This window comes from Lepidochelys kempii, chromosome 10, assembly GCF_965140285.1.
Source record: "Lepidochelys kempii isolate rLepKem1 chromosome 10, rLepKem1.hap1, whole genome shotgun sequence".
NCBI classification, from domain to species: domain Eukaryota; kingdom Metazoa; phylum Chordata; order Testudines; family Cheloniidae; genus Lepidochelys; species Lepidochelys kempii.
In genome coordinates, this window is record NC_136389.1 from 22,215,586 (window position 1) to 22,240,966 (window position 25,381).

Genomic DNA, 25,381 nt, shown 5'->3' on the forward strand with positions numbered 1-25,381 from the left:
TCTGTGAATGATGTTCCGCATCCTTTCCTCACTGGAAGTCAGCATAAACATAGAAAAATCTGTTCTTACCTCTACGCAATCTTTATTAACCTCTTTTTTGCCAAGACACAACATTGGCCCTCACATGTATTTTATTCCATTCCTCTAACCTCTCTCTGGTCTTTAGATCATTGAGTTCCTAAGGGGAAAATATAATGTCTTATTTTTATTTTGAAAGTGCTACCAAAACCTAAACAATAAAAATAATAGGAAAGGAAATATATTTTTAAATAAGTTTTAGTAATTGTCTGACAATATCACTTGAGCTATAGTAAGTCTTTTAGAAAACTTTTATTAAAGAGGCAGAGTTGACCTGGAAGTCCAATTCATTTTGCAAATTGGGCTCAAAGTACCACTTAAAAAGTATCACACATGAGGAAGAAATTGGTAAGTGTTTGTGTGTGTGTGTGTGTTTTAATAAGAGAAAAATAAATCTTCTAAAGATTTTCTGGAATTTAAATATTACATAGTTTAAATTCCCTTCACATAGCAATTTTCCAGGTATGGATGTCAAAATCTGTACAATTATGGGCCTTATTTTTAAAAAGAACTTAGTTCTCATTTAGGAACCAAAATAAGTGGCCAAGTGGCCATAGCACATTGAGTGCTGAGCTCTCTTGAAAATCATGTGACACAGTGGGAGCTGTTGGCTGTTCAGTGCTTTTGAAAGCTGGCCCTTTTCTTGGTGCCTGATCTTTTTTGAAACTCTGGTCCTAATTGTTGGTGCTGTACATTTGAAAAACTGCTCCGCACTATTTGAAAATATGGCCTCTCCAAACAGGTTTTATTCTTTGGAGGTTTAAGAGTTAAACTTTAGTTAAAGTTTAACCTAATTTGGTGACCACATCCGTGCTCTCACAAGCCCTACTCTGAGATAATTATTTCATTGGTGCATCTAAGCATGCTCTTTTCATATGAGCAGCAGTACTGTAACTATTCAGTGAGAGTACTGGCAAAAGGGCTGTTCTCTTGTACTGTTAAAAATTCTGCAGATGCAGGTATATGGAACTTGTTCATGGATTGCAAGCCCTTTGTTGGAATCATGTTATCTCATCCAGGTTATAAAATGGCTTTACTGGATTGTGGCATGACTGCTTTTATTGGGAGTGCTTTCAGACGAGGTGCTATAATTTGCACTCTGCCATTCTCCTTGCTTCAGAGATTTTGCATGCAAATCATAGAATATCAGGGTTTGAAGGGACCTCAGGAGGTCATCTAGTCCAACCCCCTGCTCAAAGCAGAACCAATCCGCAACTAAATCATCCCAGCCAGGGCTTTGTCAAGCCTGACCTTAAAAACTTCTAAGGAGATTCCAACACCTCCCTAGGTAACGCATTCCAGTGTTTCACCACCCTCCTAGTGAAAAAGTTTTTCCTAATCTCCAACCTAAACCTCCCCCACTACAACTTGAGACCATTACTCCTTGTTCTGTCATCTGCTACCACTGAGAACAGTCTAGATTCATCCTCTTTGGAACCCCCTTTCAGGTAGTGGAAAGCAGCTATCAAATCCCCCCTCATTCTTCTCTTCTGCAGACTAAACAATCCCAGTTCCCTCTGCCTCTCCTCATAAGTAATGTGTTCCAGTCCCCTAATCATTTTTGTTGCCCTCCACTGGACTCTTTCCAATTTTTTCACATCCTTCTTGTAGTGTGGGGCCCCAAACTGGACACAGTACTCCAGATGAGGCCTCACCAATGTCGAATAGAGGGGAACGATCACATCCTTCGATCTGCTGGCAATGCCCCTACTTATACATCCCAAAATGTCATTGGCCTTCTTGGCAACAATGGCACACTGTTGACTCATCCAGCTTCTCGTCCACTGTAACCCCTAGGTCCTTTTCTGCAGAACTGCTGCCTAGCCATTCGGTCCCTAGTCTGTAGCGATTCTTGCATGGGATTCTTCCGTCCTAAGTGCAGGACTCTCCACTTGTCCTTGTTGAACCTCGTCAGATTTCTTTTGGCCCAATCCTCTAATTTGTCTAGATCCCTCTATATCCTATCCCTACCCTCCAGTGTATTACCTCTCCTCCCAGTTTAGTGTTATCTGCAAACTTGCTGAGGGTGCAGTCCACGCCATCCTCCAGATCATTAATAAAGATATTGAACAAAACTGGCCCCAGGACTGATCCTTGGGGCACTCCGCTTGATACTGGCTGCCAACTAGACATGGAGCCATTGATCACTACCTGTTGAGCCCAACAATCTAGCCAGGTTTCTGTCCTCCTTATAGTCCATTCATCCAGCCCATACTTCTTTAATTTGCTGGCAGGAATACTGTGGGAGACCATGTCAAAAGCTTTGCTAAAGTCAAGGAATAACACGTCCACTGCTTTCCCCTCACCCACAGAGCCAGTTATCTCATCAAAGATGGCAATTAGATTAGGCAGGCATAACTTGCCCTTGGTGAATCCATGCTGACTGTTCCTGATCACTTTCCTTTCCTCTAAGTGCTTCAGAATTGATTCCTTGAGGACCTGCTCCATGATTTTTCCAGGGACCGAGGTGAGGCTGACTGGCCTGTAGTTCCCCGGATCCTCCTCCTCCTCTTTTTTAAAGATGGGCACTACATTAGCCTTTTTCTAGTGGTCCAGGACCTCCCCCAATCACCATGAGTTTTCAAAGATAATGGCCAACTCCTTTAGCACTCTCGGATGCAATGCATCCAGCCCCGTGGACTTGTGCTTGTCCAACTTTTCTAAATAATCCCGAACTACTTCTTTCTCCACAGAGGGCTGGTCATCTCCTCCCCATGCTGTGCTGCCCAGTGCAGTTGTCTGGGAGCTGACCTTGTTCATGAAGACAGAGGCAAAAAAAGCACCGAGTACATTAGCTTTTTCCACATTCTCGGTCACTAGGTTGCCTCCCCTATTCAGTAAGGGGCCCACACTTTCCTTGACTTTCTTCTTGTTGCTAACATACCTGAAGAAACTCTTCTTGTTACTCTTAACATCTCTTGCTACCTGCAACTCCAGGTGTTATTTGGCCTTCCTGATTTCATTCCTGCATGCCCAAGCAATATTTTTATCCTCTTCCCTGGTTATTTGTCCAATCTCCCACTTCTTGTAAGCTTCTTTTTTGTGTTTAAGATCAGCAAGGCTTTCACTGTTAAGCCAGCTGGTCGTCTGCCATATTTACTATTCTTTCTACACTTCGGGATGGTTTGTCCCTGTAACCTCAATAAGGATTCTTTAAAATACAGCCAGCTCTCCTGGACTCCTTTCCCCCTCATGTTATTCTCCCAGGGGATCCTGCCCATCAGTTCCCTGAGGGAGTCAAAGTGTGCTTTTCTGAAGTCCAGGGTCCTTATTCTGCTGCTCTCCTTTCTTCCTTGTGTCAGGATCCTGAACTCGACCATCTCATGGTCACTGCCTCCCAGGTTCCCATCCACTTGTGCTTCCCCTACTAATTCTTCCCGGTTTGTGAGCAGCAGATCAAGAAGAGCTCTGCCCCTAGTTGGTTCCTCCAGCACTTGCACCAGGAAATTGTCCCCTACCCTTTCCAAAAACTTCCTGGATTGTCTGTGCACCGCTGTATTGCTCTACCAGCAGATATCAGGATGATTGAAGTCTCCCATGAGAACCAGGGCCTGCAATCTAGTAACTTCCATTAGTTGCCGGAAGAAAGCCTTGTCCACCTCATCCCCATGGTCTGGTGATATATAGCAGACTCCCACCACAACATCACCCTTGTTGCTCACGCTTCTAAACTTAATCCAGAGACACTCAGGGTTTTCTGCAGTTTCATACCGGAGCTCTGAGCAGCCATACTGCTCTTATACATACAATGCAACTCCCCCCACCTTTTCTGCCCTGCCTGTCCTTCCTGAACAGTTTATATCCATCCATGACAGTACTCCAGTCATGTGAGTTATCTCACCAAGTCTCTGTTATTCCAATCACATCATAATTCCTTGACTGTGCCAGGACTTCCAGTTCTCCCTGCTTGTTTCCCAGGCTTCTTGCCTTTGTGTATAGGCACTTGAGATAACTCGTTGATCATCCCTCTTTCTCAGTATGAGGCAGGAACCCTCCCCTCTCGCGCTCTCCTGCTCATGCTTCCTCCCGGTATCCCACGTCCCCACTTACCTCAGGGCTTTGGTCTCCTTCTCCTGGTGAACCTAGTTTAAAGCCCTCCTCACTAGGTTAGCCAGCCTGCTTGTGAAGATGCTCTTCCCCCTCTTTGTTAGGTGGAGCCCGTCTTCAGTATCATTGGCAAGAATGACCTTGAGCAGATCACTGCAGACTACGTGGCTCTGGGAAGAAGGATAAAGGAGTTTGAGGGGCAAGTGGTGTTCTCATCCATCCTCCCCATGGAAGGAAAAGGCCTGGGTAGAGACAGTTGAATTGTGAAAGTCAACGAATGGCTACGCAGGTGGTGTCGGAGAGAAGGCTTTGGATTCTTTGATCATGGGATGGTCATACGTAAACTTTAGGGTCATCAACATGAGTAAACTCTCAGCTGGCTTTCCACAACCATGAATTAATTACACACTTTATATTTGCACTGTAAAAGTAGAAGGAGTTACATTTTCTTGTACTTTAAAAAATCAGCCCCTCTCTTTTTCCACCTGGACCTGCCTGGGGGCTCAGTTGCCTGAGCTCTGGGAGTTGGTGCCACTAGTTTAACCCAGGGCATCTCTTCCTTAACTGGTTGGGTCAGTTACCTCACCGTCCTACGCCTCTCTACCAGGGTGACGACCTCGTCATAGGTGGAAGGGTCGTTCTGGCTTACCCAGGTGCGAAGGTCTGGCAGTAGTCCTTGCATGTACCGGCCGATGACCAGAACCTCTAGTATCTCTTCTGGAGTCCGAGACTCGGTTCGAAACCACTTTTGTACGAGATGGATGAGGTTATATAATTGGGACTGCAGGGTTTTGTTTTCCTGGTACCTCCACTCATGATACAGCTGGGTCCATGCTGCAGTCATTACCCCAGATCTGGCCAGGATCTCTGCTTTCAGCTGGGGCTAGTCTGCCGCAGCCTCTTCAGACATATCATAATATGCCTTCTGGGCCTCCCCACACAGGAATGGAGCAAGGATGCCAGACCACTGTTCTCGAGGCCAAGCCTCCCGTAGGGCTGTCCTCTCAAAGACCAGGAGGTATGCCTCTACATCAGCCTCCTGCGTCATTTTCTGCAGCCAATTGCTGGCCTGTATGACCCGCGTCCCATCATGGCTGCGGTTCTGCTCTGTAAGGGCCTTCACCTGGTTTACCAGTTCCTGCAACATAGCATGGTCTTGAGCAGCCTGGTCCATCAACAGGTGATTAGTCTCTTGCTGCAGCCACACTGCCTCTTGTTGGGTGGCTGCATGGACACGAGTAGCCTCCTGCTGGGCAGCTGTGGCTTGTATCAGTGCCCACAGTATGTCATCCATCATGATGAAGGGGAAAAAAAAAACCCTCTCCCTCTTTTCTTTTTTTTTTTTTTTTTTAAAAACACCCTCCTTCTTCCGCCATGCTGTTCACCCAGTCCCACTCCTGACACCAGTGTGATAAAGGTCCTCCTCTGCCTTGGTGGGTCCTGCACTTTTTGGCAGATTTGTTCACCTCAGAGGTTCACAGCAGCCCTCAGTTTGGCCACTTCTGCTAGAGGCTCAAACCTGCCATTCGCTCAGCTAATCTCATCACTGGCCAGCATGGGGGAAATGGAGAACAATCTCCACAGTCTCGTTGTCCCACCTAGTGGGTCGGGGACAGGCCAGATCCCTTTCCAAATTAGACCTTCCCTTCTGATGTTGCTCACAGACCAGGTCAACTCCTCCTGTGTCCAATCAGGAGTTGGGGGGATGGGGGGAACCCAGGCCTGCCGTCTACACCGGGTTCCAGCCCAGGGCCCTGTGGATAGAAGCTGTCTACCTCTCCTGTATCAGCCACATGACAGCTACAGCTACAACTCCCTGGGCTACTTCCTCATGGCCTCCCCCCAGCACCTTCTTTATCCTCACCGCAGGATCTTCCTCCTGAGGCCTGATCACGCTTGTACTCCTCAGTTCTCCAGCAGCACACCTTCTCACTCCCTGCTCCGTGCACTCCTTCCATTAACTGATAGGAGGCCCTTTTTAAACCAGGTGTCCTGATTAGTCTGCCTGCCATAATTGATTCTAGTATGGCTAGAATCTAATTGGCTCCAGGTGTCTTAATTAGCTTGCCTGTCTTAATTGGTTCTAGCAGGTTCCTGATTGCTTTAGCACAGCCCCTGCTCTGGTCACTCAGGGAACAGAAAACTATTCATCCAGGCTAGTATATTTGCCTTCTACCAGATTCCTGTACCTACTGGTCAGGGTCTGTAAAAGTAGATAAAAATCAATGATTTAAAACAAAAATCAAAAATCAGATTTTTTTAATTTAAATCGGATATTTTTGATAAAATGCTTTTTGAGGAAAAAACCTATCTAAAGATTGTTTTAATTAAGATACATTATAGGTCAAAGATATCTCATCATGGAATAGGGATTATAAATTCTAATTCTATAGTATGAGACAATATATTCATGTAACATTTAAAAAAAAGTTTTGTAAATGAGTTCCAATAGTTCATGAATTAAGGACTCAATCTTATGGGGTTCCAGGGGCTTCTGTATAGATTATTCAGGTTAATATTTCTGTCTACCCAATGGGACTCAGTGCTCAGTCTAGAAGATACCATCAGAGATGCTTAGTTTTGTAGTTCTCAAACTGTGGATTTGTGTCTCCAGAGATAATATGCTTGTTAACAGCAAAAATGTTTTTAAATAAATAAATAATATATAGAGGTGAGAAATAACAGACCTTACCCCTATTGTCCCTCTGCAAATTTGTGTACACAGAGTCCATCCCTTACCTCTCTCTAAAAGTGCAAAGTTTCAGAAAGTTCAATGAACAGAAGATTGTTGGGGGCGGAATAGATCTGGACAAGAAGAAGAAGTCTGAAGATAATGTGAGAAGGGAGCCACAGGGAGTAGAAACAAAAGTGAAACTGTTTGAGCAGCATGTTCCAGAAGTCTTGAGGTCTTTCTGAGTTTAGCCTTCATTGATTTGAGATCTACCATACCATTCTCTCACTAGAAGGGAACACCTATAATGGCAGCAGGCCATAAAAGAAACCCAGTTTGGGAATAAGAAGCATTTAAGAAATATATGTTTGCTGAGGATATTTTAAAGAAAGTCACACCAGTGAACTGGTGGAAGTCACTTAAACACCTGGATTCAGAGACTGTTGAAGTGATAATCTCACTTTTAACAACAGTAGCTTCTTCTTTCGGTGTGGAAAGAATATTTTCTTCCTTTGGACTAATTCGTTCCAAATTGAGAAATTGTTTGGTACCTGAAAAAGCAGGAAAGCTTGTTTTTCTTTTCCAGATTATGAACAAACAGGAAAATGAAGGTGAAGAGACTGAGTTAGCTGCAGAAGCCAATATTTTAAGTTTCTCATGCTGACCTGGCTGACATAGTCGATATTTTTTAATATTTCATTTAACTATTTTAGTTAAAAACAATTTTAACAAAAACAAACCTGATTTTAAAAAACTTGAATGTTTAACTGAATTCAAAAATTCATATGCTTGTTTTGTTAAAATATTATATGTTTGCTGTTGAAGAAAACAATCCAGAATACATAACGTTGTTGTTTTAGTTAAATAAAACAATTTAAATGTCTCTCTGGTGATGTTCTCCTCCTAATACAACATAGCAAGAAAATCCTGCAAATATTAATGATTAACCTGTTGAATTGGAGATATTTATGAAGTCATTGGGAGGTGAACTATCTGCTTCAGTTACCTTTGGTAAGTGAAATAACCAAACAATCATTAATTTTCTGATATAGCTGTAAAACTAATCTGAAAAGTTTTCAAAATAAATCACTTAAAAATATATATAGTGTGTACCTTCTAAAAATGAAACCTACATTTATCTCTGAGTTGTGATGAATACGTATTAAGGTTATAACAGCAAACAAGAATGCACTTTTATGTAGAAATCCATGATTAAATTAAATCGCGTCTTCCTGACTAGTGATTTAAATCAATTTGATTTAAATCAAATCCACCCTGCCCTTTATAGCTTTAGCATTTTGATTTCAGACACCAATGCATTTCTTTTTAAAAAGGCAAGCAAAATAAAAGTAGAAAACGTTAAGTTTATCCATTTCTTTTCTTTTTTTAAAGTGCTGGAAAAATATTTGGTAAAATACACATGCTGCTTTTTTATGTTTATAACTAATTTGTGGTATGATTTTGGTATCATGTTGTTTTAAAAAATGCTGTACCTACACACTTGAAAACAGAATTATTTTAAATAAATTTTAATTTCTAGAGAGTAGTTAGGAAAAGAGGTTCTTGAAGACAGGACTAGGTAAAATGGATGAGTTAACTCTTCAGTTTTTATTGTCTGTTGATGTAGAAAAATCTGTAATATCTTTCAAGGATTGCTTGTTTTGCAGAATTCACATAGCTCCTATAAGAGCACTAGAACTAATCTTGGTAACCCTTAAGCATGTGAAGAATATTACTCACTTGTGTAGTCCCACTGAAATCACTGGGCCTATTCATATGCATTATGTTCACAGGATCAGATCTCTCTGTATTATACACAATCACTTGTTGAATGCGGTGGTATAGTTGTGTAGCTGATGAAAGTTAGTTTATAGAAGGGATTCTTTTAGTGGTCACAGGGTTACAGTTAATGGATTTAAAATAAAGAGATTTTATTATAATATAGTACTTTCCTGTTCCTACATTCCTACAAAAGTCTGGAAAAACTGAACTTACTGTTGGGTCCATTGCAGGAAAATTAGAGAGGAATATATAGTAGAGAAAATAGTGTATATGTGTTTATTATATACAGTGTGTGTGCACTGTTTTTATTATTGTAGTGTGGGGGGAAAAAGTAGTTTTATTACGTCCCAACAACAGAATAAAGTTAGTTTTTAAAACTGTATATAGTGCATATTGTAATATCTCCTGGAAAGCTACTGATGTTTAAAATATCCATTCATCAAATGCAGACCCAAACTCTTACGCTCTTGCTTAGCTCTTTCAAAGTTAAGATATCAGCTTTAAAGTTTGTAAATTAAAGGATGAAGAGACCTTATAAACTGAAAAGAAACCATTTCAAATATTGTATAATAGTCTTTTTTTTGTTTGCATTTGGTCTATATGCTTTCATAACATAGCTTCCTGTGTTGTTTTACTGCACAACTGTTAAAGCAGAGCTATAATTAAAGTAAAAGTAGTTGAAGAGCAAAGCAGTAACTAGCATACCACTAATGCTACTTTACAGCAGGATGTAGGTAAGTCAATATTCTTGTTAATGGAACTGTATCAGCAGATCCCCACTGTAGGAGTATTACACCGTGTCTAAAAAGGCACACCTGATATGCGACTCCTACATTGGAGAGCTACAGAGACAATATGTTCAGAGACTTCTGTGTACAAAAAAGTTACTTTTATTTTAAGTGTTACCTATGCCTCCATAATACCATGTTGTATCCTAATGCACACATGCTTCCAATGCACAATATACATAGCATGATTTCATTTTGAAAAAAAAATTAAAAATTGCTCTTTCTTATAAATTTGGAAAGAGACAGATGTAACAAAATAAAATGTCCATAGTCTCCAAAATGGAAGTCAGTGGAATTGTCAGAAAACTCCTCATCCATGACTTTATCTCGGCTAAGCAATCTTTCCTTTGGCAGGAGGTCTTTTTTAAAAAAATGAAATGAATCAAACTAACTGTACATGTTGCCATTTTATCTGTCAAAACTATGGTCTTTGAAGACAGATATTATTCAAGTATAATGGAAATCATAAAATGCCAAGATGGCATTTTTAAGTCGTGGTGGAAATCTTCTTTAGTCTTTTTGCATGTTAAGAAGTGTTACAAACTTTGAAGGTGCCTAAGAAAATGTCATGATACAGCTGCATTGAATGTTGTTCAGAAGCATGTATTGAATAACAAAGCCTTTTTTATTTAATGGTAGCTTCTTATTGTGTTTGGGGTTTCTGTATGTGCATGTGTGTGCACACGCTGCTCATGACAATATAGATAATAATTTCTTTGAAATACTGATTTATAGATTATAATGGAGAGTGTAAAAAAAATTTTAGGACATGCCTGATCTTCAAATTGTATCCATCTAGCATGGGTATATCTGGGAAATGAAGAATTTGGAAACTCAGAGATTTAAAGGAAATCATTCCAAAACAATATGCAGCACTGATGCTATTGGAATGAGTGTTAACTGCTATTTCATTTAGCTTTTGCATTCATGCTCAATTTGAAAATATTCCTCTTTTGTGAATGTTTTATGCACATCACTTTACCAGAACTATTTGAAGACAGAATTGTCATCTGATAAGTATTAAAGATTGACAAACCTTTTAAAAAATGTATGTGCTGTGACATCTGTTGTTACAACAGACTGTGTGTATAACTGAGTAAAACGTGATGGTTTATGGGGAAGGAGAAGTACAGTAAATGTTAAAATGTTACTGTTGTCAGCAAAACTGGCAAACAGCCTAAGGTCTAGTACCTGAAATAATTAGAAGAACTTTGCAACATTGTGCTAACATTTGACATCCCTAACTGACACTTCCTGAAACCATTTGTGGACATTTAAGGAAAAATATTGAAACAGAATAGCTTGTGAGCCTTAATAAGATTAATTCCTTCTCTCTTCCCCCCTGTTTTACTTAATACAGCAGCACATGCAGTGTAACAGTTCCAAATGCAGCTTTGAAAATTAGTAGCATGATCTGTTTTCCTGTTTAATGATTCAAAAACAACTTTCCATCTAGTTGAGTTGTGTTGATTTAGCAGATGAATTTTAACATTTGAGTATGTTATCTTAACTGGCAGTGTTTTAATTATTCTTATTTGTGAAGTTCTTGCCTCTGAATCCTTGGGAATCTGTTTAATAACCTCCTAATTAATTAATTTTGCTTAAGTTATCTGAATTACACATGGTAATAATAGCTTTCAGAAATGTGTATATTTCATACACTACAGTGCTTAGCTATTGTTTTATTTTACTAGGGTGGTAGTGGGACATTCACCCAAACACCCATGACTTCCCTCAAAATACTTGATTTTCCTTGTAGACATCTAAGTTACTCAAAGCTGTTATTTTTGTTGATTTTATTCCTGAAGTACCATCCAGGAAAGGCTTACTTGTTGGAATATTATCACCAAAAATGATAAACTTCTGTTTTCTTGGTAGGTCACTCAGTTAATCAAAATACTGAGCCTGCCTTCAGTTAGGTAAGTGTTACCTCATGTTCAAGGTTATAGGTTAACAAAGACTTTATTGGAGATCTTGGGAAGATTATCTTTCATGACATGCGGTATGACCTTCAGCTCATAGTAGGAATTCAAGAAGAATGACCGCCCTACACTGAAAGCAGGCAGACTGTTGTCCAGGCTTGCTGGAGGAAGACAGTAGTGCTTTATGGGGGGGGAAGAGGGGAAGTGGAGGAGAACAAGGTAAAAAACTGCTGCAAAAAGGTGGTGTTGGTCAGCTTTGCAGCACTGACTCACCCCCTTGGAATGTAACGGCGGAAGGCTTTAAAGGTGCAAGCTCTGGTATTGGAAACCCCTTTCTCCATGCAGCAGGCAAGGCAACACCCAACCTCCCTCCCCTTGAGGTGTGATTATCAGATGGGTTTGAACCTGCTGTGGGCATTGTGCTAGTTGCTCCTTCTTATGGGGGCTGGGACAGAATTTTTTCCCTCACCACCATATTGGCTTTGGTGGAGTGGGTTTTTTTCGCCTCCTGCACAGCAGGTGTTAGGGAACACCTATTATGGTGAACACAAAGGTGTGGTAGGCTATATGTCGCAACTTATTTGGTGCGTGTGGGGCGGATGTCCAGTGCAGGTACTTCATAGGGAGGGCATCCAGTGACCAGATAAATGGTCTGGTAAAGGACTTAAAAAGGAGGTGCTGGTTAAAGGAACGGAAAGGCGTGGGGTTTGGGGATCCTATGGTTGGAACGGCAGGGAGCCAACCCCCCCCTTTCTTATAGCCCACCTTACCCCTCCTACAGGGGGGAGGGGCATGGCGTGGCATGGATGCTAAGGTTCCAGCAATGGATTTGCTGGAGGGACCTGGCTGGAAAAAGAGAGGGGAGCTGGTGGAAGCCCCCTCCAGAATAAACAGAGGTTACCTGCACTGTACACTTTTGTTTGCCTAGTAGTCCCAGACATCTAATAATAAAGTTGTGGCCTGATTAAATCCATATCAAGTGTCTTCTGTCCTTTCTGTATAGCTGGACAAACTGTTCCTTGCATTAGAATGCCCAAATTATCTAATGCGGCATTATCAATCTTTTATCCGCATCATAACAGAAAAGTTTTTTTCATGGACTTCCTACCTTTCCATGTACTTATTGTCATATAACATCCCTGTGGCAACTACAGCATTTGCTAAAATTGGAAAAATAATATTAGAAAACTATTTTATGTCTTAGCTGTCTTTTAATGCTTGCAGGGTATTAGTCTCACTGTACTTCTAAGATCTGTGTTTGTGCATTATTTTCAGTGAAGGTGTCTGCAGAAATGTACATAATTCTGGAAGTAGTTAATTACAACTGCCAATAGCGAATATAGGCAGTTTGTGCATTATTTTTGTGGCACCCACAAAAATGCCTTTAAAAATTCTTGTCAGTGACATGCAGTTAAAAATATGTGCACAGTGTTGGAACAGTGTTCTCCAAGAGAATATAACAATTAAAATATTTGTCACTTTAATTAGCAATACATGGTAAAAGATACAACTTTTACAACAGGCAAATGAAAGTATTGATGTATAAACTGTCATATTTCCAAACTTTGCACTCAGTGTAAGATAAAGATAACAGTAGAGAGGAACATCTGATTGCAGTCTTCCCAGTAATACAGGCCTTCTTATCTTGTTCCTTCCTCGTATCCTCCTCTCTCTATTCTACTTTATCTCCTCTGTCATCTTCATTCCAGTTTTCACAGATCTACATGCAGTCTTCAGGATTCCTTTATCATTTGCTCCCACCTCCCTGTGTTCCTAGTGCTAATGTCTTCTTTTCTGTGACATATGAAGTTCAAGTGATCACCTGCTAGTATTTTTCATGGTAGACTGTCTTGTTAATCATGTTTGTATTTGATTTGAGTCTGTTCTCTGAATCATTTTGGAATTGTTTCAGGATCAAAATAGTATTTTAAAAAATCCCACTTTTTTAACATACAAAACACATCGTTTACCCCTAAATCTTTTTTGTTTGTATCTTTTCTTACTCCGTGATCAACTCAGTTTAACTAATAATTTGCTTACTATTTTATTGCAACAAAGAATCTGTAAAATAATAGTCTGGTGTATCTGTAACTGTGTAAGAATATATTGACCTTGCCAAATTTTCATATAGGTCCCTTGAGAAATGTTTATATTCTATTTGCCTTGAAGTCCTTCTTTGGCTGTGCCCAGCTTCTCAGCAGTATACTTTTTCTCACTCATAATAAGTGTTTGGACTTAGGCAATGGGAAAATTGAGTTGATTTATGAAGGAGTTCTTGCATAGTACTTTTTTTTTTTTGCACCGTTAAAATCAGTATGAAATCAGATGCATTACAGCACAAATTAATATGATCTTATATATTATGGATTTAAGCAAAATATTATTTAAGATAATTGACATGTATCATATATTGCAAGCAATTTGCAAACATCAGATTTTTAGAGGATAGAACCAGCTTGAAAACTACTATGATGCACATAATTTTGATGCCTTTTGTCTCTGAAATAGCTAGTGATGTTCTTTTCTGTGCTTGTGCTATATGGGCTAATTATATTTTCTGATCCTTAAAAATGTAAAGAATTAATTCTGTCACCAAGATGGCCCATTCTTCTTCAGACTGGTGGTTGGTTGATAGGGTTTCCAACTGTCCAAATGCCATGGTAATAATGTTTTTCAGGAGTCCTGAAGTCCCTACACATTTATATCCTCTTATGTATGAAATTCTGACCTGATCTTTATTTTCCATCTGCTACCTATCTAAGGAAGAATACTGAAGAAGACAGTGAAGGGAAAGGACTTTGCTAGTCATCCAAATTGTGCCAGACGCACTCATCATGAAGTCCTGGCCGTGTCAATAGCTTCCCTATTTTGGCTTACTCTCCAAAAAGATCTTTTAGGTCAGGAGTCTGCACTCCCCTGTGTCTTGCAGCATTGCTGCTGCATTGGTTTTCCTGAAAAGGCAAGGTGATTACTATTCTTTTCAATTTCCATTTAAAAAAATCGTTATAGTACGTGGAGAAGTCTTCAACTCTTTTCTAAAGAAAGAAAAGTGAAATCATTGTGCTGCCCAACTGTGGACAGTTCTTGTGATTTCAGACTGAAGTGCTCCATCATTAGACATAAGTTAGGGTCTGTGAGATCTCACCCCACATATTGAGGGTTTTTGTTTGTTTTTTTAGAGTAGCTAACAGCACTTCAGAATGAGGTACCCTCTGTCTCACTGGAAGATGAACCTGGGCCTGAATACAATTCTCTGAGCTTGTTAGAAAAGATGCTTTGATGCAAAAGATGGCCATTTGATCAGCTAGGAGAGCGGGGACAATTACAGCACGTAATGTAGCTTTAGTTAACTTACTTCCAATACAAACTGCTCATTAAAACTATTCCACATTTTAAATCTAAGATCCTTTCAAATTTTCACCTTAGTTAGGAAATCTCCTTACCCTCTTTGCGTCCTGCAGTTAGTAAGGAGAATGGAAAAAGCTTCACACCTTTAGCATTAAGAAGACATTGCATATTTGCCTTACCTGTACCTTAGTATTCAGGAGGTCCAATTATCTCATTTTCATATTGTGATGAGAGGAGAAGAAAAGTGGATGATGTCCATTCTTTTGGCTTAGCATAAGAAGACTTGAAAAACAAAATTAAGAAAAAATAACCTTTTCTCCTGTAGCATATATAGTAACTTTAAAACTCAAAACGTTCATATTAGGCCAGTTTCTGAAAATACACGTTTGTATAACTTTGAAGTCAATGCGCCTAGTTGTGAGAAAAGTTACACTTGTGCTTGCACGGTTAGAGCCAAAGAGAATTGTCAATACTTCAAGATGCATTGCATACCAAATAATTTTAAATACTTCTAGATATAGTAAACAGTAAAATGTTTAAAAGCTTCTTAAATATTGTTGAAAAACTTTGCAAGCTATACTATTCTATTTAAAATTAGATGTGGTATGTTATATATTTTCTGTATTTTATTTTCTTGTGAAAACAGACTGGTTAACTCATCCTCCTTATTTGCACATAATGTTAATTCTCTAATCATTACATCAAAATCATTTCAAAAGTTGGTTGTGGTGCTGCAAACAGAGAACTGTGGCTTTCAGTAAGGTATGACCCATCAGAAATTAATAAATCCTTAAAAGACCAAATTTTCTTTCAGACATCTTTAATATTAAAGAATGAGGGAAAAGAAATACATAAAGACGTAGTTTTTCAAAGAGCTGAAGTGCTAGCCTCCCTTGATGAGGATGGGAATTGTGCCTGTAAAATACACTAAAATACAGTAAATTACACTAGAATGAATTGTTGGCACAATTCAGACTACTTAAATATACAGCTTGTGTCTGCAGTCAGGTAGTTAGAGGTGCCAATATTCATATTTTCACTCATCGTTTAATTGCAGTTGCAAATTGTGTCCAGGGAAAAGGGGGGGTACCCACTTGAAAAGGTTGCCCAAAATTATATTACATAAATGGAAAATTTTCTTGGCAGAACGGTTAATAATCAAAAAAATTTCTTTTGAACATGTGGTAAGGTAGAAGTACATTACAGATATATAGAAATATTTACATAAGACCAATTTACGTGATTGGTACACTTAGTAAAGGGAATTTTAGATTCCTGTTTGAGCATTGCACTTGAATATTCATTTTTCATGCACAGAATGGAGTCACCAAAGATACAGGGAAAGTATTTTGTGCTCACATTAGCACATAGATCAAAACACTCTAGTTTATGAATAAGGATACCAATTGGTCATGGCGGTCATGGATTCCGTGATTTTAATGAACCTCCCTGACTTCTTCGGCTATAGCCCCCACTGCAGCCACTGTGGAAGGGGCTGGAGTTGTCAGCCCCCACCCTTCCCTGTGGGGCTCAGGCTTTGGCCCCTCTAGGCAGTTAGCCCCCCCCCCCCCTCGTGTTTCCTACCACCGGTTATTTTTAGTAAAAGTTACAGACTGGTCGTGGGCTTCTGTGAATTTTTATTTATTGCCCATGACCTGTCCATGACTTTTACTAAAAATAACCGTGACAAAATCTTAACCTGATTTATTAACATACATGTACACTTTCAGTTGTACACTCTTTTGTTATGTGACAGGCAAAAGTTGTTTATAGAATTAAAGGTATGTTTAGGAAATATTGCAAGGTCTTATGACTAAGCCACTTAAAATTTAAGTGATTTTGACCATATTTTTTTTTAAATAAATGTTTGTCCTTTAGCCTTGTATTGAAAATCACAGCTGTAAAATATAACTTTGCTTAAGCTGGTCATCATTTAAGGATATACAGTGTACTAAAACATATGCACACAAGAGGATTGCAGTTTGGTGGAATTTTGCAGCCAACAGTAAACTGATAACACACATCATTACTGAAAAATATCATAGGATTTACTCATATTTGCAGCAGAATAAGTTTGCCGTTACCACAAAAATCAAGTCCTAATGGTGCCAAAGCATTCCAGGGGGCCTGAAGAAAAACTACTCCAACTCCTTCAGTTGACACTGAAAAGGTATGTTGGTGACTAATATAAAAGATTGAAAGGTTCATGCTGGTGAGAATGGGAAATCAGAAAGACTGTGTAGGAGGAAATACTCTGGACTGACTGCTCGAAACAAGAGTAAAAGTTACTGCCTCCTGAGTGTAGTGCAAAAGGAAAAAATAGAAATTTGCAGTTTTAAAAATTTATTACAGGGAGTAAGATCTGTGTGTAGCAAAGGTAGTATATGTACATTTTGTAGTGTAAACAGTATTACAGGAATCAGTTGCTTTCAGATTGTTCCTTACTTGTTCTTAAGATTTGCAGCTATGCTGAGTAAATATGCTTCTGCAAAATAGGACCTTCTTTATTCTTTACATAATCTTCTTTTTAGACAGCTGTTTGTTTATTGATTAAACTTAATGAGTAATGAATCTGCCTGTCAGGCCAACATAAAGTATATCCACAGCCTCCAGCAGCCTTTAGAAAGAGAGACCACAGCAACTATTTGTCTTAGATATCAGCAAAGGCTGCTCCTTCAGCAACTGCTGGATTTATTTTTAACTGCTTGACTCAGTGTTTGTCAGATGATTCTGATGATCAAGCTGCATACTGAAACATAAAAGTACGGAGGAAGCCAGGATAGCTAAAAGGGAAAGGAGAGTGGTTGTCTGGGAAAGGGGGTGGGATTTGTGAGTTTTGCTTCAGAAGCTCAGTTTCCCTGTCTGGAAGAGAGTTAAGGGCTTCGAACAGATTGAGTGTATTTGTAGGTCAGACTGGGAAGTAAAGGGCAATGGCTGCTTTCAGCTGCTTAAAGACATAATTGCTCAATTATTGTGAAAAGGAACCGGGGAGCAGAGTATTCAAACAGTGTACTGCTGGGTTGCAAATTGGTCTTTTTCCTGTGTTGGATGTTGCCATTCAAAGGAGTCTCATCATGATCGATAGCTCCAAGAAGCAGCAACAGGGCTTTCCAGAGATTTTACCTACTGGAGATATTGAGACATTGAAAGAAAAGGAATGTCTTGAGGTGAACAGCCAGAAAAGTCTCAAGGAAGGTCAGTTACCTGCTGTTTGGGGGGCAAAAAAATGCAGACATGCGACAGTAAATTCAGTCTGTAAGTGCCTGCTCTAAAATTCTTTACATAATTTTTTTTGCATGCATGCAAATACTCTGCTCCCTTTTCAGATCATTTAAAAGGCCAGGTTCATTATTATTTATTTTATTAAGTTGCTCTCAATTAAATGCTAATGGCTGAACAGTAATTAAGTTCTAAAGGAAATTTAGTAGAAAGTGATCATTTCAGAGTGATACTCAAATGCATTTGTTCAGTCCATGGCACATGTTGAAATGTGCCCTGAAAGGATTTCACAAATTGCTTTTAACTAAAGAGAATAGAGCTAAGGATTTTTAAACAACGATGTGTTTCTTCCTCATTTTTAGCAAAGGATGCTGTTGCTTTCTCCTTACTGCTGCCTACTTACACAGTTTGTTTTTTTCCCTGTTTTATAATTGTTTTGTTTTTCCGTTACATATTGTGAATCTAAGCTTGCATTGTTTCTGAAATGGTTCTGCACACTGTGCAGTTAATTGGCAAAGCAACATTAACATGAATTAGCTTGTAACAGTCTAGCAATCTACTGAGGCACATAGTGTTATCTTTCAGTACTGACAACTATTATAATTGCCACCTCATGTATCTTGAGTAGTTTTCTTAGTATCATTCATTGGGCTGTAGCAGAAATTTTGCCAGGAGACTGCTGGTGCCCAGTTACCTGATGCACTTGGAGATAACTGGATCATACGGAAGGAGGAGGAAGAGGCTGATAGAACCCCACTGCCTAGAGCACAGCTCCTCAATTTCTGATCCTGGCATCCTCAGCACAACTTGTAGTCCTTTGCAATCAAGACTCCAACAACATTTACCCTACCCAAGCAGCCAAAAAGCCCTCTCTTTTTTAGTAGACAAAATTCCTTCTCCCTCTATGTGCCTTCTTGCATTGGCCTTCTTCATACCACTGGGCTCTCTGGATGACCTGTAGTTGAGCTAGAGCACTTTCCTTGGTTCCTGTGAGATAGAACTGACATTTTGTTCCCTCAGGAAACTATGCCTTCTGAATTGAAATAATATAGGCATAAGGGTCTAAAATATATTGGTAAATTTTAAGAAGGGAAAATTGCATTGCAGTTATTACTATACCAGATCAGAACATCCTTGCCAGTTTTTCTTAAACAAAAAGATAGAAACTTTTCAACCAGCTCTAGATATGGCCAAAGAGAAAACATATTTTATGTTATTTGTTGCTTTTAAAGACAGACTACTTTTTTTAACATGTGGAAGAACACCAAGATAGAAAGAAGTGCTCAATGGCTACTGTAGAGGACAGCCAATATCAATGCAGTAATAAAAAAGGCAGCTTACACTGAAAGGCACAGGAACTTGAAGAAGGGTAGAGAAAAAATACGTATTGTAACAGAAAAGATGGAGAAGAAAAGAGATCTATAACATGAGGAAATAAAGGGAAGGATAAGAAGGAGAGAAAGTAGTGAAAGAACCAATAAACAGAAGAGTGGGGTGGGTTAATAAATAACCATGTAATTAACATTCTTTATTATATATTTTAAAACCGACTACACTAGAATTGCACATAATATATAGAATAATGTACTCCAGCTGTACATTACAAGGTTGTAATTCCATCAGAGTGGTGACAAACCACAAGTATTGAATCTTGCAATAGCCTAAATTTATGTATGTCTTGGGGATTAAATTATTTAATATTAATATGGTTGAAAATTGAGGTTCACCCAACCTCTTTTTCTTTCTTTTTCTGTATTTTTTCAGCATCCTTGTGTATTTGCCTTCCTTCCCCCTACAAATTTTTGCCACTTGGCAGCTTGAATTTTAAAATGAATTGCACTCTAAAGGGTAAATAAGTATAGTAAAGAAATAATAACTTATTACATTTATTTCATGCTTTGACATTCATTACTGAACAATGAGGGAAATTTCTGTTTTATTAATCAGGTTTAGGATGCCATGTATACTCCATTGCAAATCTGCCTTGATGTTTTAGTGACACAAACAAAAAGGGTCAGCTTTGTTGTTGTAATTTATAGTGTCACCAGAACATTTTAAGGGCTATACTAATTTATGCAGTTCAGATATATAGTTCTATATTATTTTTTATGTAAGTGACACTGTAAATCATTTATTTGAACTATATTTGGTAGAACAGTATTTTCTAAAATAAGATTATTTGAAATGTTAATGATTACTTTCTTATTAAAATAAAGATTTGGCTACGTCCACCATCCCTTACCTTGAAATCCTTTTGGATGGAGGATTTTACAGATTGTATTCACTAATGGTGAGAGCCATGACGATTCTCACAGGAAAACTCAAGAATGAAGAAATTAGAATTCTGCTGGCAATCCAGTATTGGTTAGGTGTCTTATTGTAATTCTAGATGATGATAACCGTTTGAAGGTCCTAATGTGATTTGCTTAAGTATGCTGAATTTTAAAATCCCTACACAGTAAAGGTAATTTCCCACTAATCAAGAATATTGTAAGCTTCTCCCTTTTTAATTAATTATCGTTTATAAGATAAAAAATGTTTCTGTTGCTGAGTGTTAAAAATTACAATGAAAATGAAACCCACACTAATTTAAAAACAAGTTACTGTATAAAATAAAGGGCATTAGGAGTTTAGAAGATGAAATTGTACAAGGTACATTTCATAACTTCCTGTTGCAGATTGGAGGGAGGAAATCCTAACTACCCTACTTTCCTGTAAACAACCTCAGGCAGGACTACTTTGCTTTCCGTCCATTTTCAGTGAAAAGAATTCAAGATCCAAATTCTACATGTAGATTTAGCTAGAAATCTTCACTGTATTAACCAACAAAAAATCTTTTTAAACTGTTAGTGTAATTTTATGGTAATATCTAATCATATGATTGTACTTCAACAATGTTTTCAAAAATGTCAGACATGCCTAAGTCACTTAGACGCTTAAGTCCCATTATAAGTCAATGGGAGTTAAGTTCCTAAATGACTTAAGTGCTTTTGCAAATTTGATCCTAGAGTCTTCTGTTGTAGAATAGCATATTTATGTACCTACAGTAGTACCTACAGGGCTCAACTGAGATCAGGGACCCAATATGCATACTCAGAAATAAGAGAGAGTTCTTGCCCTGAAGAATTACGATCTAAATAGACAAGAGAGAAGAGGTATAAGAAAGGGAAAATAGCATTATCCACATTTAAAGCAGAGAGTTCAGAGCCCCCGTCCTGCCGAGATTTATGAACGTGCTTAATTCTATGCACTGTGAGTAATCCCATTTAAGACAGTGGGACTACTCACAGGACGTGATTCAGGAAACTGTTCTTATTCAGCAATCACTTTAGTATGTAACAGGTTTCAGAGTGGTAGCCATGTTAGTCTGTATCAGCAAAAAGAACGAGGAGTACTTGTGGGACCTTGGAGGCTAACAAATTTATTTGAGCACAAGCTTTTGTGGGCTAAATCCCACTTCATCAGATGTATGCAGTGGAAAATACAGTAGGAAGATATATATATACACAGAGAACATGAAAAAATGGGGGTTGCCAGACCAACTCTAACGAGACTAATTGATTAAGGTGCTCTATTATCAGCAAGAGAAAAAAACTTTTGTAATGATAATCAGGATTGCCCATTTCAAACAGTTGACAAGAAGGTGTAAGTAACAGTGGGGGAAAATTAGCGTGGGGAAATAGTTTTTTAGTTAGTGTAATGACTCATCCACTCCCAGTCTTTATTCAAGCCTAATTTAATGGTGTCCAGTTTGCAAATTAATTCCAGTTCTACAGTTTCTCATTGGAGTCTGTTTTTGAAGGTTTTTTGTTGAATAATTGCAACTTTTAGGTCTGTAATTGAGTGTCCAGGGAGGTTGAAATGTTCTCTGACTGGTAATAGCCCATCTTAATCAATTAGTCTCATTAGAGTTGGTATGGCAACCCCCATTTTTTCAGGTTCTCTGTGTGTGTGTATATATATATATATATATATCTTCCTACTGTATTTTCCACTGCATGCATCTGATGAAGTGGGCTTTAGCCCACGAAAGCATATGCTCAAATAAATTTGTTAGTCTCTAAGGTGCGACAAGTACTCCTCGTTCTTTTTAGTATGTAAGTAACTTCAAACACATAGTTAAGTCCCATTGATTTTAAAGGTAAGCACATGCTTAAGAGCTTTGCTAAATCAAGATTATTGTGCATAAAGTTAATCATATTTACATGAGTCTCGGTGGGATTAAAGCCACAGTGACGTGTCAGGGAGTAAGTCTGTGGTAGATTTGGAAGTTGAATCCAGGTTTGATGAGTTCCAGGCCAGTACCTTAACCACAAGGCCATCCTTCCTCTCTGGATCTTAAGGCTATATGAGGACGTGTGAATGAGTTTTTTTAAAAAAAGGAAGTCTCAGCAACTATTTATGAAATGGTTAGAAAAATACCTAGAAATTTAGAAAGCATAATTTTTGCTTATATGACTGTACCGAATTTCACAAAACCTTTGGGGTTTTTTAAACATTAACTTCTCCTCTCTCTCCACACAAAGCAGAGAGAGATTATTTTCTCATTATATAAATTTGGAAAAAATTGTGGGAAGTTTAGATTTTATATCTAGAACAGTCCTTGCAGCAAGGATTCTAACAACCTAAATTTGAAGATAAATTTATGTCCAGACTTGTTTCCAAATAATAAATGTTCCATAGCAATAATGTATGACACAGATTGTCCCGTTCCTCAGTTACTGATGAATGACATGATAGACCTTCTGGGTTATATTGTCTAATAGGTTTTTTTTTTTTTTAATGTCAGAAAAATTGCCTTTAATTAGTTTTCCTTCCAATGTATCTTTTCATTTTCTACATGCATGCAATGGAGCGCTTCCTCTGGAGACACTTACACAGTGATGTTGGCTGACATACAAAAGCCTGCAATCTCTGTGGTACACTTTCCAGGAGTTTATGGGATCCTGCAGGGTTTTTCAGAATTTCTTTCAAGAATCCTGAAGAGTTTCTATGGAACTACTGTAGGGGAGGGATAGTTCAGTGGTTTGAGCATTAGCCTGCGAAACTCAGGGTTGTGAGCTCAATGCTTGAGAGGGCCATTTGGGGATCTGGGGCAAAAACTGGGGATTGGTCCTGGTTTGAGCAGCAGGTTGGACTAGATGACCTCCTGAGGTCCCTTCCAACCCTGAGATTCTATGACTATATCATGCACAGAGATTCTGTAAGCTCTGCAGAGCACTCAACAGTGTAAATTCCAGCTGTTTGCACTTATTGACTATACTTTTCAGCTGATGAAACTAAAAGGAACAAAGGAAGTACTCCTCAGAATGTGAATGCTTAAAAGGCTCTAGACATTTCCAGCTGGTTTTGAAGTATGTTCTATTATTTACCAAAAAAGGACCTGTATATAAAATGGATAAGCAACGTATATATTAATTTAATAATAATAATAAAGAACTCTTTACAGAACTTTGATTCTTATAATTTAAATTACCTTAACACACATAAGTCTCAGATTTCTAACCTATTGTCAATGTATTCTTGTGCTGAGCTGAACTTTCTTTGTCACAAACTGTCATCAGACTAAGATGGCAACTTTCTACTTCATTGTGAATTAGTGATTTTTATTATATTAAATATCATTTAAGATATTATTTATTTACTTCTTGTAATAGACAGGAAGTGAGACCAAAAACCTTTATTACGTTTCAGTTTTGCCTGTGAAATCCTGTGCAGTTTGTCTCTAGGCGCTTCCCCCAGATCACAGGCAGTTTAACACTTCCGTTATAATGAAATCACTTTTTCTGCAATGGAAACCAAAAGAATACAATGTTGTTATCAAATTTGTGAATGCTATGGAAACCAAAAGAACACAATGTGATCATCAAATTTGTGATTCTGGAAACATACAGGATGAGTAATACAGAGTGAGAAACAACATATTCCATAATCCTTCACAAGCCTCTACAGTGAATAATAAATAGCAGAAAGAACAGCTACTCTCCAAAACATCCTAATTTTTACATTTTGAATTTTCAGTTTTATATCTAGCAATTAAACATTCTCTGAAAATTCCTAATATTTAATTCCAGAGTATTTTATAACTATATAAATATGGTACAACACTACTGAAATGTACTTTCCTTGGAGATGGAGGGTCGCAAATAACATATGATACAGCATTTTGGCATAATTCCCTTCTCTTTAGGAAAGTGCCATGGGATCTTTAAAGTCCATGCAGAGCAAACAGGACCTTGTTCTTTTTAGTAGTTGTCAAAAGATAAACATTAGAATTAACTACTTGTTGCTCCATTTATGTAGCTAGGAAAGATAAAGGACTGATTTGACCTTCCTGGGATTTGAATCTCTGGCTTTAGTATTCTAGACATTCCAAACTTTATGTTTAGAGTATTTAGCTATATCATTCACTTCGCTCGATACACTATTTTGTGCTGCTTTATTGTGACTTTACTCACTCATTGTGTCTTATATTTCAAAGTCTCAATGTCAAATAACTACAGTTACAGTTATAGGTATATATATTGTCAATAATATATATTGACTTTTAAAAAGTATCTCAATCCTGTTATTTAGAAGTGATAGATCTATCCAGAGAATCTTTTGTGTCCATTGTTACTGTGGTTCTATATTTCATGTGCAGCGTCCTAGAGGGACTTTGGCTCACCAAGAGTAGAACAAGTTGCTTTAAACTAATTTCTGTTTCAGAAAAACAAAAACAGAAAAAACAAAAATCTCACCACAGACTTTTTGTGGAACAGCAATTAGTTTAAAGGAATCTGTCCCGTTTTGAGCGCTGTCTGTTTCCATGGCAGCCAGAGCAGCAGCCAGCAGTAGAGTTGTCAGAACTCCTGTTAATTTCCAAGGCAGAATGCTGGAAATGCCATTTTCCCAACATCATCGATGTTCTTATCTAAACAGCTAATATCTGCAGTGTTTTAACTTCGGGAGAAATAATTAGAAAATTGTACAGAGAGCATTTAAAACATATTTTTCTAGCTACATTATTTTATTTTTGCCTTTTCCACAGGTGTAATCATTTGAAAGATGTATACATTATTTTACTAATCCCTCCCCAGAGATTTACAGTGTTTATAACAAATCCCCTAAACAGCCTGAACTTTCAACAGCCATTTGGAGCCTCATTTCATAACACCTACTTTAAAAAAAACAAACTTTATGTTCTATCTGAAATGCATAGGATTTGGAATTAGTGCTAGGATTACTATGCACAATGTGAGCTCTGGTTTTGTTCAAGACAAGGAGCAGTGATGAAAGCCTGTCAATCAATATAGATAGCATTGTTCCTACAGGACAGCTATCAATTTATTTTTGTCCTCTTTACATTCCAGTTCTTGTGGTTACATATGACTACTTGGAGACACCTTTTCCATAGCATACAAATTACCAGTTCATCCCATGAATACCACAGCAGCTGAAAATCACTTATCTTAACTTTGATAATGATGTATTTACTTAAGATGCTTTAATAATACCATATCTTTTATTTTCATCAGTTCTACCTT

General features: G+C 38.3%; 1 protein-coding gene across 11 annotated transcripts in view; it reads left to right on the forward strand.

Annotated features, from left to right (window-relative positions):
• Nucleotides 1-25,381, forward strand: part of MRTFB (myocardin related transcription factor B) — a 203,050-nt gene that overhangs the window by 95,959 nt on the left and 81,710 nt on the right. For 2 of the 11 annotated variants that reach the window (XM_073362389.2, XM_073362390.2), the window contains exon 1: nucleotides 17,163-17,831. The exons of the other annotated variants lie outside the window; for them this stretch is intronic. In XM_073362389.2, the coding sequence (XP_073218490.1) occupies nucleotides 17,711-17,831 (121 nt within the window). In that variant the 5' untranslated portion in view covers nucleotides 17,163-17,710. Of the gene's footprint in view, nucleotides 1-17,162; nucleotides 17,832-25,381 lie in introns of those variants that run through there. 11 annotated transcript variants of the gene reach the window in all.